Source organism: Euleptes europaea, chromosome 15 (genome assembly GCF_029931775.1).
Source record: "Euleptes europaea isolate rEulEur1 chromosome 15, rEulEur1.hap1, whole genome shotgun sequence".
NCBI lineage: Eukaryota > Metazoa > Chordata > Lepidosauria > Squamata > Sphaerodactylidae > Euleptes > Euleptes europaea.
In genome coordinates, this window is record NC_079326.1 from 10,339,371 (window position 1) to 10,358,938 (window position 19,568).

The 19,568-nt window shown below is 41.7% G+C and overlaps 1 protein-coding gene across 8 annotated transcripts in view; it reads right to left on the bottom strand.

Moving 5' to 3' along the window:
* Window positions 1-6,586: 6,586 nt before the first annotated feature.
* Window positions 6,587-19,568, bottom strand: part of CLASP1 (cytoplasmic linker associated protein 1) — a 266,876-nt gene continuing 253,894 nt past the window's right edge. For all 8 annotated transcript variants that reach the window (XM_056861271.1, XM_056861272.1, XM_056861270.1 and 5 more), the window contains 3 exons: window positions 18,462-18,668; window positions 8,583-8,699; window positions 6,587-7,162 (listed from right to left, as the gene is read on the bottom strand). In XM_056861271.1, coding sequence (XP_056717249.1) covers window positions 7,076-7,162; window positions 8,583-8,699; window positions 18,462-18,668 — 411 coding nt within the window. In that variant the 3' untranslated portion in view covers window positions 6,587-7,075. The remainder of the gene's footprint in view (window positions 7,163-8,582; window positions 8,700-18,461; window positions 18,669-19,568) is intronic.

A 19,568-nucleotide genomic window follows, 5' to 3' on the forward strand; every position in this document is an offset into this window, starting at 1 on the left:
CTGTTCCTCATAGGGCAGTTGCTCTAGCCCCCTGATCATTTTGTGTTTTTGACATATTTTATTATATAGTTTATAAAACAAACAAAACAATAACAGACATACATATTCACAGTCTTTTTTCACCCTTTTCAGGGTTCCGGTAAATAGTAGCCTTTTCAAATATTTGCATTTTATATCATTAAACAAAAGGAAAAGTTAATCTGCCTTAATGTACAGTTCTGTGATCATAGACATTATATCTGCTTTTGTTATAATTGCATTCCCAGCTATTCCCACTACTCCTTCTCCACTTAAAAATTATACAATATTTATTATAACTATTCTTGATGGTATTTATGTCCCCTTCTAGCTTTGCAACACTCTCTATTTCTACTTTTTATTACATATAAGTCAACTATCTGATCGTTTCAACTTGACCCACTAGGATATATTACTATACAACTAAATACTATTCTTTGCTAACTTCTACTTTACAGTATTACACCTTAATTTTTGCATATTCATAAATGCCCATTTCTTTCATCGGTTCTCCTTTTAGCAAATTGGATAGTTTCGCCATCACTGCGTATCCGGCCGTCTTGTCTTGCCATCTTTCCAGTCTCGGTATATCTTCTTGTTTCCACATTGCCAATGTCACTCTTGCAGCAGTAATCATGTATTAAAATAATTCTGTATGCTTCAGCTCTAAATTTCCAGGTTCTATTCCCAGTAGCATCGTTTCAGGTTCCATAGGAAATTTAACTTTCTACACTTTTTGCATTTCTTGGTGAACTTGTATCCAAAATTTCTTTACTTTTTTGCATGTCCACCACAAATGAAAGTAAATTCCATCTTACGCTTTAGATTTCCAATGACTATCGGATGTTTTATTCATTTTTAATGTCCATTGGAGTTTTTTTTAAATATATTTTTATTATTTTTCAATAATAGCTTACATATCATTTGACCATACATCCTCTGTATCAATAAAAAAATAGTAAAAAATTAAAAAAATTATTAGGTGTATGTCTTCAATATTTATATACGATTAATAATAGTTGACTTCCCCTCCGTCTTCTTCCCCCTCTAAAATATCTAAAATCTCCTTTGCATTCTTACATTCTAATTCATTATAAGTCATCATATTCATATTATACTTTCCCCTTATCTGATGACTTTCAGTAAACAATAGTCATATAATGTTAATAATAAGGAGAGAGAAATAAAAACATTTAAAAAATAAAGAGATACAAATCTCATTTAGCATAATTCCCTCCAGTTGTTCATCTCTAAATAATTTGTATAGATCTTAAAAAAATAAAAAACCTTATATATCCCAAATAAAAAATCATATTGATAATATTTTTCCTCCACCCCCACCTTTCCCGTATTAAAAGTCAAATTGGTGTTCTTCCAACTTTCTCAGCCTTTCTTCTTATACTTTTTCTTCTGTCGGGAATTTCTATCGCCATTCACTTGCTTTCTTTAGGTGGTCTCCTGTCTGGAACAGTCAATACCCTGAGCTCCGTGGGCTGCTGAATCTTCTTGTTTTCCAACAGTTTGAGTTGACAGCTCACTATTTCTTGTCAAAAAATTTTCAACATCTTCCAGTGAATTGATAGCATGTTTAATTTGTTTGTAAGTAAAGGTATGGCCTTGTGGTAGCCAGCTGTACTTTATTCCTTTATTTCTTAGCAATTCAGCAAAGTCTTTATATATGGCTCTCTTTTCAATCAGGTGACGTGGGATGTCTTTGAGAATTATCAGCGGTGTATTATTGACACTCAGTTGATTCTCCAGTTGGAATTTCATGATAATATTTTTCATCCTGATATCAAAGAAGGAGATCAAGATCTCTCTGGCTTTTGTTTTCTGTACCTGTGTTGATAAAGGAATTCTATATATCTTGTTTATTGCATCATTCAATTCTTGTACATTTAAATGAAATATTTCAGCCAGTGATCTGATATCTTCTCTGGTGCCCCCAAGTCTTTCCGGTAAATTACGTATGCATAAATTGAGTTCTCTTTGTTGTAAATCCAGAATGGCTAATTGATCTTTCATTTTTTGTTCCTGAAGTTGTATTGCTTCAATTTGTTGTGCTTGGGATTTCATGTCTTTTTAAAGTCCTTTCAAATCTTCCGTATTATTTTTAACTGAAAGTTCCATCTTGTTCATGCCATCTTTCATTTGTATAATTTGGTCTTTTATTTCCTTGATCTCATTTATGATGCCAACAAATTTCTGGGTAATAATTAAAGTCATTTGTGTAGCTGATTGTTCTTGTTGCTTGGAGACCTGTTCAAGATTCTTCTTTACTAGTTCATTTATTAATTCATTTTGCTTAGCCAACATTTCCTGTATCTTTTGATAATTAATTTCCATGATTCTCTGTGGCTTTTTCTCCTTTTCCCCGACTAAAAATATACATAAGCAGGCAATCCAGTGTTAGAAAGCTACTGAGTTATAAAGAGAGTTTATTGGCTTTGGTGCTGTTGTTAGGCAGAACAGGAAGATACAAGGTTGTGAGCCTTCCGTGACTCACTCTAATTAAAGAGGGTAGGATCTGTTTTGTTGCTGCACTGAGTGAGGCACATCCGGCTCAACCCTCCTCTTTGATTTCCAAGTCCTAGAAAGGTCACTTCCTGAGTACATGCCTGGAGGACTCTTCCAAGATAGCCAAACGGGGAAATCGAAAGCAAAGAAATACTCCTCCTCCCCTTCACACCGCGGCCGCCGATTGGAAGCTATCGATGCCACTCAAGTCTTTCAGGTTGTTTTTATTTGCCTGCTAATTTTTGCTAATTGAACAGTCTTTTTAGTCGGAAGATTATTTAAAGTCCTGGGTAATGGGGTGCAGAGTCTTAATCGTATTTTAAAAAGTTCCAGTTGTTTAAAATCAGATTTGATAAGCAAAGGGAGTTCATGAAACTTACATGGAGATTGGAAGACGGGGTTCTCTGTTATTTACTTGTTTGATGTTTGGTGTAAGGTAGAGGAGATCACAGCTTCTATCCTCGAGGCGTTTGCGGCGGTGGACGTCCTCCTCAGCCGGCGGGACTTCGACCAACCTTCCTCCTCAGCGAGAGCTCTCACAGGAGGGAGTTGGGAGTCAAACCACTCTTCTACGGCAGCAGGGGGTTGCCTGCATTCCAATCCCGTTTAGGATCGGAGACGGGGCTTTTTGATGGAGCCCCGATTCAAAACGCCTCTTGGTTCCTCCAAGCAAACTCGGGGGATATGGCGCTGGGTCAGCATCTCTACCGGAAGTTCCTTAATGTCCATTGGAGTGATGTACCATTTGAAAAACTGCTTGTACCAACTCCCTGATCATTTTGGTTGCTCTTTTCTGCACCTTCTCAAACTCTGCAATATTCTTTTTTAGGTGTGGTGACAGGAACGGTACACAGTATTCCAAGTGTGGTCTCACCATAGATTTGTACAAGGGCAGTATGATAGCAGCAGTTTTATTCTCTATGCCTTGTCTAATTATGGTCAGCATGGAATAACGTAATTAAACAAACACAAAAACCAAGATATTCTGTAGCATGCTACAGACTAAAAACATTGATTGTGGCAAAAGGTTTTGTAGTACAGATAATTATTTTATCGGGAGGAGGGGGGCTGAATTAAATGCAAGAGATAGGCGTGCAACAGTTCCAGCCAGTATATAAAGCCGAATTGTTTCATACCTACTGCTATCTTTTCTTGGCCTTTTGGCTATAACTATTTTCTCTTTTATCCTCCACACCTACTTTTTTCCAGGCTATATCATATACCTGATGAATTGGGCTCTACCCTGCAAGAACTTGTGCCACTTGGTTAGGCTGTAAAGTACCACAGAAATCTTGGTTTCTATTGCAAGATACTGTTAAGAGTATTCTTCTGGAATTTGTCACTGCCTGGGAGTCTTCGCTTTCAGCTATCAAAATCCTAATTCTTGTTGTTCACCAAATTTACCTAAAGAAAGTATTAGTAACATGAAAATGAGTAAAAGCATTTACAATATATTACTGATATTGAAGGCTTGGAATTACTTGCTGAACATTTAATGTCAGCATCCTCTGAATCAAATATAAAACAATTGAGATTTATTTCAAGCACATGGTTTGAAATGGATTTCAGTGCGCGCCGCTGACCAGCTCTTTCTATATCTTCCAGAGCAGTGACCTAGTCTTAAACTAATGCCTCTGTGTCAAAGCCATGACAGTTAGGATTCTCACCTTTGACTGATACAACACAAGATGTCCAAGAAGATATGTGAAGGATCACGGCCTGCCCATTCAGCATGTCCATTTGCCACCTGCTGGGGGCCACAGCTGCATAGTGGCCTAAGCACATGCCCCCCCCCCGATGCGTTCTGAGGAAGCCGGCCTTACCGCCAGAGTCACCACCACTCCTCCTCCTGGCGTGTGTTCTGAACATCTGCTCATAAGCCCGGACAATATTGCATGTGTGTGCAAGTCACACTGTAAACTCAGCGTAAACTGGTTTTTAAGGAGGTTTATCTCAGTGCAGGCAGTTCACTCAAGTGACCTTAAAAGTCTCCCTTTATGATACGGTAGCAGTCTAAAGAAGCTTCCACAAGGACTTAAATTTATTTCATTTATTCTAGGGCAAACTCAAAAAGTTTTTTTTCCTTAGCAAATTCTATCATGTAAATGTTAACATAAAAACATCTGTACATTTGCCATGATACACTCAAAATTGAAACAAATAAGATATAAATACAGATATGGATGTAACATGACAAAAGCGCCAAAAAAAAATCCAACCCAAAACCAAATTAAATACATGCGTGTGAACATTATGCCAACAAACTTTTTTGGCTGACTGTCTTGAGTGGTTTTGCAGTCTGTCCTTCCCATTTAAAACATTATTATTGTTAGCAAAGTCCTGCTGCATTCTACAAACATTTCTCTGCTGTCCTTTAATACGCAATATTATGCTTGATAAATAAAGGGGCTGGGCAGGTGGTAGAAAGAAGATTTATATAACAATGTTGCAAGTTACATGACTTATACAGGTTATTGAGAAGCTAGTAGAAAGCAATAGAAAAGTCGTGTTGTATTGTAATCCAGGCAAGCACACATAGTGTACCTTTTTAAAGAAAGCCACATGCCTCAGTTAATTCAGCGCTACACGTGAGACCTAAAAAGGGCTGCATTGGTTGGTTTGTTCACACCTTGGGAACCTTGATGCCCCAATGATAGCATGAATGTCATCATCTAAGGCAACCTAACAGCAGGCAGGGTTGTTCTGTGCAGTTTCTCAGATATAAAAGGCCTGGGGGAAAGATGGGGGTGGGAAGGGAGGGGCATAGGAAGAAAAACACACGGAAAAGAAACCTCTCTTTCACAAACTCTGAAAAAAGTAAAGCCCTGCATTAAGAGGCAGCAAGGAAAAAGGCAGCTGTAGACATTTCGACAGTGCAGGGGGAAAATGGAGCCCTCCCCATTCTGATATCAAAGTGCCAACAACATGCAGATTTGTTTCTACCAGCCTCTCTAGGCTGGTAGCCAAAAAGTCCCTTTTGCTGTGAAATTAAACATCCAACCTCCACTCCCAGTTGCATGGGTTTTAAAAAAAGAAGTAAGTGCAAACTAAGCTAGCCCTTTGAGTACCAGCTAAAGAAACAAGATCTGGAATACTAAGAGACAAACAAAGCAATTTGCTATGTACATTAGATACAAAATGAGGTTATAAATAATACAGATTGCATGGGGAGTGTGTGCGTGTAGGTGTGTGGGGTGATAGCTGTGGAGTACTCAAAGGATAGGGAGTCATTGATGAGTGGGGGTGGCTGTTAACAGAACAAGTGTCACACAAAAGAGCACCAGCTGGCAAACAAAAACAGCATTCTTGTCGAGAAAGTAAGGCCTGGTTAGCCAAACTGCAGTTCCTGAAAACCAATTAGCTTTTGGAAAGTACAAGTTTCTTACTGAGATTTGAAGCAGCAGTAGTAGCAAATTTTACATATACTTCCTAAATGATGGGCTTTCAGGTACTGTGATTGTAATCACAAACATTACAGTGCATTCACTCTCAGTGCATACTAACAAACTTCATAAAAGGAAGAAATTCAATTCTTGGTGAATGCCATAACTGAACAAAGATCTGTTTTAAAAAATCCAAACAGAGCATGAAAAAAACATGTCATCCTCTACAGGTAAAATATATTATGGTTATCTAAAAAAAATGTTAAATATGCGGAGGACCAGTTGCAGGACAAGGCAATAACAACTTCAAAAAGATATTAAGAATGCAATTAGAAATGGATACAACAAAAAATCATTAAAAAAAAAAACATGGCAGCTGATTGCAGCCAAAATAATATTAGTTTTCCTTCAAAGGGAAAACTTATCAACTTATACTAAAGAAAATCATGCTGTCTTATAACAAAAAAAAAACCTGAAATGAAAACACTGAAATGCATGCTGAGAGGAAGCAGATAGTGAATGATTTACACAGAGGCAGATCTTAAAATAGCCATAATTACACTATATCTGAGTCTGCCTCATAGGGCAGCATCATTAAAAATTTGCTGAAACTCCTGACCTAGGTCCATCAAGTGACAGTATTGTTTGTTTTTTTAAATAGCCTGGTTGATCCTGTAGTCTGCACAGGTTTCTCTGGAGAATAGCCAGATCATTCCAATGTTTAATCCCAGCTTTGCAACTGTTACACATCATAGAAACTGGGAAAACTGGAGAAACTGGTTAAAAGTGTAGGTTTAAAACAAATGCAAAAAATAGCCAGACATAAAGCCAAATTCTATTATCAATGATTCAAGCTTTGAACAACTGTGTAACTATAGAAACCTAACAGGTTTTAGAAATGCTAGTGGGTCAAATGCAATGTTTACATATGGCTTTCTATTGCCGTTTTTGAGTGAACACTGCAGCCCAGGCCTTGCTTCCTTTACATTCAATACCAAGAATATCCTACAATAAAAAGCCTCGAAGGACTAAAAATACTGATTGCAACAAATATCTGCATGGCCTCTGTCAGCAGATGGAGCGTGCTGATGAGGGGAGGGTCTCTGAGAGGCACAGCTGATTGCTTGTATGTCTACAAGTATGTCCAAAGATCTCCATTAACTGTGCGTGGAAACATCTGAAGATGAGCTGCTGTTGCTGTTGGTAGTCTGGGCCCTCTTTATGTACAAGTTGAGGAGCTTCATCTGAAACAGTAAAGTAGTTGGGTCAACATTTTTCACTTAAGAGCTGGTTTTCCATTCCTTGCTCTGACAGAATCCTCATCTCCAGTGACTACCACAGAAAATCACTACTCTTGAAATCTGACCACAGATGAATGAACCTCGGTTGCACATTTACTACTTCTGCTGTATATCTGAATAGCAGTAAAATATAATTTATATTCATATGGTGAATTGTCACATAGTTGATGGCCACGGGGGAGTTCTTACTCTATTGTATTTTTACTCTGCAACTGTTAATCCTAGACACGAAAAAGTTGTCTCCCCCTCTAAAGAAAAGAATTTAAAAAGCGAGGGCTTTGCAAAATGATCCATGGATATCTTTTAGTTGCTCTTTAGCTGGCATAACAGAATGTGTGGATGATATGGCTGAATCTGGAGAAGGTACATTTCCCACACCAAAATCTGTCACTTTGAAAGTAAGCATGATGGGGTCAGATTGACACGAACGAATGATAGCACTAAAATTTGAAATGGGGTGTGTGTGTGTGCTGATAATGGCAAAGATTTCCCCAGAACTCACTATGAACCAAGCTTATAATTTTCCCCTCGTGCTACCCCTTCCAACCAGCTCAGCTGACTCCTTCCCCCAAAACTAGAGACAGCTGTGACATAAGGGAAGATTCTCAGTGAGGCCAGTATTCCTCTCCATCTCCTTGAATGCTTAAATGGCAGTATCCCATGTAAAAGTTATTTTAGGATGATGGAGTACTTAACAATGATATCAAATGCACTGGAAATAGCAAAATTATACTTCCCATGGTCTGTGCTGTCTGGGATGCTGCCATGACAGGGTTCCAGATGCCAGGAAGGAATGCAATCCTTACAGCAAGACCTACCATGAGGCCTCTCTGTTATCACAAGGTAGTTTGGGGAAATTGAAGGAGATTTGGAGTTGGATGATATATTGTGATGGGGTCCTAATTTCAGAATGATCTCGGAGGGACCCCCCCCCCCAATTCAGAATCAAGCCAAAGGTAATTCTGCCCATCACTGGCCTTGTTATTTCTTCCTGAATCACCAACTGCTGGCTTTATTAGACGTAAAGTACACATGTACACTTTTATTTAAATATATCTGCCTAATAAAACTCCCATTTTTTTTAAATACTAGAGAAGATGTGGATTTAAAACTGTTCTGATGCATTCACAACATTCCATCTCCTGATCCAATAATTATTTTTGAACATTTAAGGCAATGGTATCCAAACTGATTTAGACCTTTGCCATTTTGGTTGTGTCACACGCCTATATGTATTTACATGTTGCCAAAGGACTAAGGTTAGTGATGCAGTTGGGTGCCCTTGCTTCTCCATGGTGACTCAAAATGTGTGTGGGGGCAGATGTTCTTCCTTTCCAATCCCAAAATAAAGTGGCACACGTACCTTGCTCCCAGTGAGCTGTGCAAGATGAGGCTTTAGTTCTTCACCAATAACGGAATAAATTGCCACAAGGCAAAATACACTGGCTTTCCGAACGCTGCTTTCTGTATTGTCATAGCCCTAAAACAAAATTTTAAAAAAGTTTTGAGAATCCAGTATTTCTTCACAAGACCTCTTCTTCCAATATTAGGAGACTAAGGAATGAATATGACAAGCACATAAGTCTCTGGAGGCTCTTCCTTGATCTTCAATGGTTCTGTTTTAACTATTGTATCAAACCCTGAAAAGTTCAGTTACCTTTGTGTAACTATTTGATAAGCACAAGGTTTGTGAGAGAATAAATCACTTCAGATCCATTCTCTAGGAAAGCTCTGAATAGAAAATGGTGTAAAAACCTTACTGCAGTAGAAACAAATAAAAAGATCCCACTCAAAAACTACAGTTTAGATCCAAAATTGACTAGTTTTCTATGGATGTACAGTTTCCACTTCAGTCAATTAAATGGATCAGTTACATATTGTGTTAACTGTACCTCCAGTAGACTCAGTTATTTGCTACTCAAAGGGGATTTTCCACCTTACATTTCTGGGGAAAAATACACATTCAGTCTGATAGGAGTAAAAAAAACACAGAATAAAAATAGTTAATTCTCTATGAATATTCGTAAACATTCAATTATGTCTAATCCAAAGTAGTGTTCAAGAATGACACTGTCAAAGACAAGCACAACTTGATGTTGGCAAAAATGAGGATTTTAGGATGTACCCCTCAAATGTGTGGTACTGATGTGCTCCCTGCATGAACCTGGACACCGGGGCCTCTCTTTTGGTGTCTTGGGGCTCTACATCCCATCTCCTCTTCATCAGCTGCCAATGACTCACAATGTATCATGATATAAGCAGGGCCCCAATTTGTAATAAAAGTATGTTAACTAGTTGCCGTACTTTCCATGGACACTGCATGGCTATTGGGACATGTGGCATCTCATGTCACATGTATGCTTGCATTTGATAGCTCTCAGTTGTCTGCAGTATTATTGTATAGTCTCTAAGCACACTGGCAAACGTGGGGTGCATCTGTATGCATCACATCTGAACAATGGGATCCATGGATTGTGTTTTAAAAGATTCCTCACCTACAGCTCATGGATACAGAACAAGTGTTTAACTAACAGAAGTGTCTCAGTAAATAACATTCTAGTTGGTAATACAGCACAGTGCTGCCGTGCCCGGCTTTCGATCATGTTGTGTGGTCATAACCAAGGGCTGGGCAGTGCTCTGATAGTTTTTAGTAGAGAAGCAGGTTATACAGCTTTGCAAGGCAATCTTTTAATCAATGACTTCCCTGTAAGGCAACTCATACTTACCTGAAGCAGAGGAAGAGATCCTCCTAGATTTGCATTTCTAACAGGATCCTCTGATTTGAACACAGAACAACTTGAAGTGAAGTTAGAGGGATAGGGAAGGGCTGCAGACTGCCATGTCAGTCTGAAGCAAAACCCAAACCTAAAAGAGCCATTTAATGCGATCTATTAGGAATAACCCAAATAATACTAAATAGTGTGGAAAGCTTTCAAGGTCTCCAATAAACTGTAAGTCTTTAGATTAAGTTATATCTTGCGTTTAAAATCTTATATATTAATCTAGCCTAATGAAGAGTTCTGGAGAACTTGAAAGCTTTGCACACTATTTGGTGTTATTTTGGTTAGTCCTAGTAATAGCAATGGCACAGCTTTTGTTTTAAGTGAAAATTGATTGAAGAACCCACTGTGGCCAATAAAACTATTACTAACACTAGGAAAGGGCATGCTGCTTTTCAAAAAGGCAACACAGTAATTGAAGAACACTTTTCATTTGGAAGTACTATAGAAAGAAGGAATAAGAGAGATATAAAATTGTGAAAAACATAATGAAACGTTTGAACATGCTGATGCTCCGACTGGTGGTAGAAAGTACTGATGGTACAAATTATGCTCATCCCAGCCGATCTTGTTTCCAATTGAGACCTGAGCAGCAAAATATCCTGAAAGATGTGAAGGATCAAAGGTGGAAAAACAGGTTTGTCCAGAGCTGTCCACAGTCACTGAGCCACTTGTAAATTAAATAGGCATCTCAGTCCCACTTATTCAGATCTGCACTGTGTTACTTAAGTTATGCTGTGGCGGCCATTTTTGTGGCTGACTCCACATCCTGAGGCAGCCATTTTGTGGCAGCCATTGTGTCGCTGCACCCACCGTGCCATCTCAGAATTACAGATGTGCCCACAGGCTCAAAAAGGTTGGGGAACCCTGATCTTGAACTCCAAAGGGCTTCTCTCAATCAGCTTTTCACCAACTGCTATGTTTTGACGTTCTAGGTAAAACTTGATGCTCACTTAGTTTAGTTTCTTTTAAGAGCTCTTTTGCCACAAAGCCAATTTTAACCTTGCTTCTGTCAAGCAAGTTCTCAATTTCATGTCAACTGCTAACAACTGTGAACCAAATGACAATTTTTGCAGCTTTTCTGATTTTATGCAATGAGTCATTATCTTCCTCATTAGCTCAGGAAGGTCTTCGTAAAAAAAGAAGAAGGTGCCAATGGTTTTTGGCTTTCAACCCATTGTAGAAATGGCTCACGATCTCCAGCAAACGTTTTCATGGATGCCGTTTGCCTTTTCATCAGTGGGTCTTGCACTGCAGATTTTATGCAACTTGCGGGCTTACTGTTAGGGAGCTCTGCTTCTTCCACATACTTCTTGACATTGTCAAAAACCGTGATAGCCCTATCAAGAAATGTAGCATTCTCCAATCACCTAGTGCAACAAAACATCTGGAGAACATCTGGGTGCTTCCCATTACAGCAGCGTACGATGCCTGCCTAGCTGGGGAATCTTTGATACATGTTGTGCAAGACTCAATTAAGGTCCCATTTCACTGCATGCAAGCCTGTTTTAAAAGACCCGTGTACAACATTGCTACATATTCCAAGGTCAATTGATTTGTTTTCTTCTCCTTTCCAGTCAGGTTTGGTTTTCATTTCTTCTTTCATTTTTTTCAGAAAAAGGTGATTTACATTTGTCCCATCCATAGATATCTGTAATAATTTTGCAACTGGTAAACAAAATATGTCGCCTTGAAACTTCTGAGGGTCTTCAGCAGGAGCGGTTTGAAGAAAAACACTGATCAGGTACTATGTGGAAACGTTTTGGAAGAATTCATCCCAAAAATGAACCACTAAATCTATCTGACCTTTTTGAATCACAGCTTTTGAAAAACCAAATTAAAAATAAAGGTTTTTAAAGTGGTTTATGAAATGGTGGGACATTATTGGGGCCTTTTTATTGTTCACCACCTTTTTGTTGAGGGATGAGTGATTTATCACTGTAGTCATACAGAGAGGAAGCACCTCTGTATGAGTTAAAAAAAAAAGACTTTTGCATTTGGCTATCATGGGATGAAAACTGTTGTCTGTCACAGACATTGTCCTACCACATCATTTACAGTATCAGTGGGGAAAATAGCTGCTGGAAACAGCATTTTTTCAGCAATGAAATACCATGAAAACATTCACTTTCTGTGTAACAAGAATAGTTTTGAGGACATAGCAATTACCACAGTAAACCACTATCTGAACTGCCCTGATATTTGGCTCAGAGTGACCTCTGCTGGGAGAATCCTAAAAATATCTTTGGCCTATGTTCCTAACATTTCTATTGCTTCTTATCACCAGGCCAGACCCAGCAGGAAGATTCTACTCAAGAGCAAGACCAGGTCAGGTTCCCATTAACAAATGGGATGGAAGTATAAATATCTAAGTTTTATTAATTTACTTTTCTAGGGCAGATGTCCATTTGGGGCCAGGTTTCGGAGTTCTGTTTTCAGGATGTTTCTCCACTTTCTGACCTAATAGTACGGATTCATTTGATGAGTAGACATGTGCGACCTACTCCAAAGGTTGCCTGTAACCTCCAATCATGTAGTTGCTCAGTCTTTTAATGCTTGCTTTCAATTGGAGTTAATGTATTACTGAATCTAAAAAAGGATGAACTGATCTTATAAGTGGGCAGAAGAAAGGAGACCACATCTGGCAATAAAAGGACCCACTATGCTACCCTATGCCGAGATACTTGTCTAAGCCCTCGGAGTATCTCTGCATAGGACTGCACTGTAAATTAGTTATCAATTATAACATCCAATTTCTTTTTGAAAACAATAACTCACTTGACTCATAAAACGCCACTTTTATTTATAGTTTTCATTCCACGAACTATGTGAACATGACAGAGCTTTTTTTAAATGTCTGGGTGAAAATAATTGAGTCGGATTTTTAGAATTGCAACACAATCGTTATTGACTCTCCCAAGCCCTGATCTGACCCTACCCTCAAAACACACAACCCAGAGAAAGAGGAATCCTTTGAAACGTTCAGTTGCCATTTTTTCTCCCTGACCTGGAACATTAGAGGAAATGTTCTTTCATTAATTGTTTGTATATTTCACTCTTGCTTTCAAAATTGTTTTTTGTTTTTTTTTACTTTGCTGCTATAATAAATATTCTGAAGTGGCAAGGTTGAGGCCTTTCCCAGAATCATGTATGATTAAGGGGGAGAAAAACACATTCAATAAGCAGACATAAAATCACCACAAAATCTCTCATTGGAAATGACGGCCATATGACTTAACATCGTTTGTAGGGTTTTGTGGTTACCTCCTAACATTAAGGCAACACTAAAGCAAATCTGTCTCTGAAGGCAAAAAAAGCATTTAGAGCACTGGTTCCCAACCGGGGGTCCATGGACCCCCAGGGGTCCGCGAGAACTAAATTAAGGTCCGCGAAACCAAGTTATAAACCCATAATAAATTAATATTTTCAATTAAAAGTTCTCTATTATAATATATATATATATATATATATATTCAAATATTATTCTAAGTTTAATGTTTAACTAACAGTTATGATTAAAGTTTATTTTCAAATTCTTCTCAGAATTTTTATTTTGAACCTTGGGGTCCCTGCACTGAACAAAAAAGTCCTAGTGGTCCCTGGTCAAAAAAAGGTTGGGAACCACTGATTTAGAGGAAGGACCCTACTCTAAGTAATAGGCCCTGGATGATCAGCATAACACCGCTACTTTTTAAAGAGAAGGACTCAGAGAGAGAAAGAAGCAAATGAAGACAGAACAGTTCACTGTACGCATTACATGTAACGGTGAGTAACAAAGGGCCAAACTACAAGCGACGGCGGCCATGGATCCATCCCATGGCTGGTGATGCTATTTTAGAAGCACTTGCAGTTCTTTAAAAATCACCACGAGGCCCCAATCCAGATCAGGCACGTGGTGCAGCAGCCCCAGGACCTCTTGGTTCCTCCCCCTCCCCCAAAATCTTCAGGTGTAGGAACAGGCCCCCCCCGGCTTATGACAATTTTTAAAGAACTACAAATGCTTCTAAAACGGAGTTTCAGACATGGAATGGACTCAAGGCTGCTGTTGCTTGTAGTTTGGCTGAAAGCCCTACAGCAGGGGTGGGGAACCTTTTTCTTGCCAAGGGCCATTTGCGTATTTATAACATCATTCGGGGGCCATACCAGGCGTAGCTCTCCCGGCAGAGGGGGGGGGGTAGAAGTTAAGGTTGCCAGGTCTCCAGCCACAACCTGGAGGTTGGCAACCCTAGCAGAGGCTATGCAGAGTAGGGAGGGAAGGAAGGAAAAAAGGAAAGAAAGAAGAAAGGAAGGAAAGAAAAAGAAAGAAGGAAAGAAAGAAGGAAGGAAAGAAGGAAGGAAGGAAGGAAAGAAAGAAAGAAGGAAAGAAGAAAGGAAAGAAGGAAGGAAAGAAAGAAAGGGAGGCTTCCCCTCCCCAAGAGACACCCTCCCCTCATGGGGATCTCTCTCTCTCGCTCTTGCTCTCTCGCTCTCCGGGCCACCCAGCAGCCCAGGATCACGCACACACACTCACCCACGCGACAGGGGGAAGCACCCCCTCCCCCGCACAGGGATCTCTCTCTCACACACACACACAAATGCAAGCATGCCGGCCGGGAAGAACGGAGCACAGGGAGGGCTGGACGGGGACCCTCCGGCGGTGGCATGACTAGCGCACAGGCCAGGGGGAATGGAGCACGGGGAGGGTTGGGCGGGGACCCTCTGGTGGCGGCGCGGCAAGTGCGGGGGGCCGGAAGAACGGAGCACGGGGAGGGTTGGGCGGGGACTCTCTGGCGGCAGCGCAGCAAGAGTGGGGGCCGGGAAGAATGGAGCACGGGGAGGGCTAGGCGGGGACCCTCCAGCTGTGGCGCGACTAGCATGCGGGCCAGGGGGAATGGAGCATGGGGAGGGTTGGGCGGGGACCCTCTGGCGGCGGCGCGGCAAGCACACGGGGGGGGGGAAGAATGGAGACAGGAGCTTTGGCCACCCGGGGAACTTTAAGCCGTGGCGCGGCAAGCACACAGGGGGTGGGGGGGGGAGAAGGAGGCAGGAGCTTCGGCCGCCCCAGCAGCTTCAGGCCATGGTATGGGGTTGCGGCTGGGGGAGCGCCCGGCCGCTCGGCTCACAAACAAGCTAGAAGGGGGAGGAAGGTTCAAAGACGGCATGGCTGGAGAGCTGTTGGCTTCGTGGGAGCGCAAGGTGAGGGCCGCGTAGGGGCCCACTGAGCCGGCGGAAGGTGGGTGGCATACCACCCACTCACCTGGAAAAGGCTGGTAGGTTGCAGCGAAGGGGAGGGGTGCTGAGAGAGCCGGCCAGACGCACGTGTTCTCTCTCACGAGGAACAGAAATAAAGGAACAGGAAGCCGGGACACTTAGGGGAAACGCCCCCACAATCATCCAATCAGCCTTCAGTTTTTTGTGCATGCGCTCCTGCTTCCCAGTGAAGCCTGAAATGCTGAGAGGAGGGCGTGGCTAGCGATAGCTAGCTTCATGGAGCTCCTGGCCTCGGCAGGTGGGCTGTGGAGCTCCCAGCCTCGGCAGGCAGGCCGGGGGCCGGACAAAATGATCTCGCGGGCCGGATTCGGCCCACGGGCCGGAGGTTCCCCACCCCTGCCCTACAGGATGGATGAGTGTTTGCCTTAATGAAACATAGTTATGGGATGCTACAACCTGAATGGATGAATGGAGCTTAACCCTTTCTCTGCTATCTATTTTTCTACTCCAAATTGCCTACCAACTGCTTTCCTCATGCATGATTCCAGATTTTTTAAAAACTCACTGGATCTTTATTAGCATATACTGTGTCATTTTCTCCCCCTCAGACACGACCTGGGAAAAGAACTGTAAATTCCAATAGCACCAGAGACTTATCCTTGCAAAATCATTTAAAAAACCTGAGGAAGACTCAGTAAGCATGACCAGTAAGAAAGCCACATGTCAGTTTTCTAATATGAAGATAAATGGAAAGTGTCATTTCCACAACACCCTCTGATACCAGGGACCCCTGTCACTCCAGCTGTACCTTTGTGAGAGATATCAAGACACTGATTAAGCTGAGGGAGGAAAAGAGATTATAGAACAGCATTTACAAAACAGCTGCTTCTTTGCATGCCAGATTTTGTGTATCATTGTGTGCTTCCTTGATACCACAAAAGTGTGGAAGAACATCACAACAGGAATATTTCAAGCAAAGTCAGAGCTCAACAAAGATGGAAGACCTGTTTCTGAATATTTAGTGACAAAGGTGCTTTGACATCACATGCTCCTTAGGACAATCAGGGATACTGCACTGAGTGAGAGATGGAACTCTGCCAGAGTTTCCTGCTATAACATAGAGCTTGTTCGCCCCAAACACAGGGTTGTGCCTCTAAGGCATAACCTAACTTTGACCTTGTACAATAAGATTTGTGTCTAGTAATTTTCAGAGGTAAGAGAACCAATAAATGTACCTGACAACTTCTCCTGACCTGTGCTTCAAAATGCAGGAAGAACACATTTCACTAGGGCTGTTCCATTCCATTGAAATGAATTCTACTCATAAAACTTAAGTCTTTAAGTCTTTAACTAGCACTGCCTGTTCAAAAGGTGTAATTATGATCACCTAGTTAAAACGAAATGGATTTGCAAGTAAGAACTTTTTTGCCCATTGATATGATAAGCAACATAAACTACGTAGGTTAATAATTTCTAGCAGGGAATCATGTTTTTCAGCCAAACTTCCAAAAAGCCTGCAAGTGTGCGCTTTGGTAAAGTATACCATTATACCGTATATACTCGGGTATAAGCCAACCCGAGTATAAGCCGAGGTGCCTAATTTCACCCCAAAAATGGGGAAAAATTAGGCACCCACGTATAAGCCGAGGGGGAAATGCACCCCTCCCCCCCTGCAAGCTTACCTGACCGGGCTCCAGGCGCGCAGGTGCCGGTGGCGCACCGGAGGTCCCGCAGGCCGCTCCTGACCCACAGGGAAGGCGCGTGGGCAGGCGGCGGCCCCCTCCCTGCACGCAGGAGGCCCCGCAGGATCAGCTGGCAAGCGGGAGGACCGGCCCGGGTGAGGTGGGGGTGGGTGGGGGTTGAGGTAAGGGGGGAAGAAACCGTTGCTGCCCAGAAGGCGGGGTGAGGTGGGGTGCGGGGTGAGGAAACCACCGCCGTGCAAAAGGCGCGATCGCGCAAATGGCACAATTGCACAAAAGGCGCGATCGCGCAAAAGGCACGATTTGGCACGATTGTGCAAAAGGCGCAATCGGGTGGGGTGGGGATCAGGGGGGAAGAAACCGCCGCCGCACAGAAGGTGCGGTCGGGTGGGGTGGGGGGGAGAAGGCGGGACAGCCTGCCTATCAGCTGGCCAACGGGAGCGCGCTGGGAGAGGGCCTGGCAGGCGAATTACTGTATTGACCCGAGTATAAGCCGAGGTGAATTTTTTAAGCCAAAAATCATGGCTAAAAAACTCGGCTTATACTTGAGTATATACGGTACTGGGGCCACAACACAGAAGGCCTTGATGCATCCCCCTAATTGATCTTCACAGTGGAACTGTCTTTCCCTTTGAAATGTTTTAAGTGTTTGAAATGTTTTAATTTTCACCTCCTTGGGCACCTTGAATTAGGTGGAAAGGTGACATAGAAATAAATAAATAAAGCGAAGGTTGAGCTCTTTATGCAGGTGCTTTGTGTACACTGAATTTAACCTGTTCTGTGGATGCAGACTCCAAAACTAAGTGTTTTATTATTATTCGATTTTTACTTGATTGTAAGCAGCTGTAAATTTCATACAGGGAAAAAGTGGATTATAAATATACTTATTTCGTTACAGAAGAACTAGCTTTCCCTGAGGCAGAAAGAGAGAGGATAGAACTGCTCCAGGAAGAGCAGCCTGCCACCCAGCTCTCATTAATCCCTCCTGAGGCAGCCCCTCCCATTCCCAAAGGCCAACTCAGGGCTACAGGAAAACTAATGTGCCTTATGGAAAGGGGGGGAGAGAGTGAGAGAAAATGCTTGTCCTCAAATAGCTTGACTAAACAAACAGCAGAATAAAATTATCAGGCAAGAGAATATACTTAAGCAGCTAATTAGCTTGTGAGAAGCATGAGAGGCAGCTACGACAAAGCCAAGTTTTTATACACACACACACAATAATACAGGTGTTTTATATACATCACTGAATACTGCTTTAGGAAGGAATCAGTAATGGTTCATTAATCAAATTAAAAAAAACAAATACTTTCCAGACTGAAGGTACTCTAAGGAGGGCTAATCTGTTTGATCTTAAAAGGTAGGGAGTGGGTGTCTTGAATTGTACCCAAGAGGTGGATAGTGTGCTTTAAGAAATACACAAATAACATACCTCTGAGCTACATTCCCATTTTAAATGTCTACTATTACTCTACTTAATAGCTCTTATTTACTACTTGCCAGAAGCTAACATACAGAAACATTAATATAATGCTTTACAGGATGATTAAATGACTTCATGCAAAGTACCATTACCTGCAACAACCCAGGGATGATGTCTTGAAGGAGCTGGTGCAAAGACTCCTTTGAGATCCTCTCAATGACTTTAGTTTGCATTTTAATAGCGGCTAGATTAATTGGATAGTCAGCTGTTTGAATGATGGGACAGAGCACTTTGATGCACTGTTCAGGGTGGATGGAGCTCGCTAGGGTAGAAGCAGCTTCCTCAGCAGCTCTAACAACCTGGGGTGGGGGGGGGGAGGATAGAAAGGAGATTTGCAGTTTATAGAAAACACACAATTTCCTACTTAACTCAACAGTTATGGTCATCAACAAGCCTCTAGAACTGTGCTATTGTATTAACTGTCTCAATTGGAATCAACATTCTAGTCAGTAAAGCTGCAGGCACAAAATTTTATTTTCTTTAGCAAGTGAGCAAAAGGCCTATTTTTGCCCCCCCAATTGCTTACAAAACTCAGAAAAACTGAAGCTTAATTCCGAAAAAAGCAGAAGGCCTGACCCTGAATTTAAGGTGTCACCCATTCTGGACACCCCCTTGAAGGAACAGTTCTGTAGTTTGGGGGCACTGCTGGACCCAGGCCTACTGATGGATAAGCTGGTGGCCACCTGGGCCAGGAGTGTCTGTAGCCAGCTGCAGCCTTTCCCAGGCAGAAAAGATCCAGCTACCATGATCCATGCCCTGGTTACCTTGACAATAGGTTACCGCAGTGCACTCTAGGTGGGGTGCCCTCAGCAAGACAGCTGCAGGTCTGAGGAGTGGGAGAAAATGGCAGTTTGTGAGAGTAATTTTTAAGGGCATTACCCAGGGAAACTGGAACCACCAGTTTTCCACCCACAAGATGGCTGTACCAGAAAACACTGAAGATGTCATGGAAGCTGGAATGGCCACAACAGAGGCCTGGAACATGCTTCCGGCCTGCAGTTTCTTTGGTAGGTCTATATTTGTCTGTCATTGAGGTGTCTCCATTCCTTTGTCAAAAAGTTTGGAGAAGATGACCACTATACCTGATTTTTTTTTTAAACCACCGGCAACATCTCTATTGCCTTTAGAGTTTTATTTACTAGCAATTCATGCATTTCTTCTGGTTTCTTGACCAAGTTCAAGAATTCTGGAAACCTCCA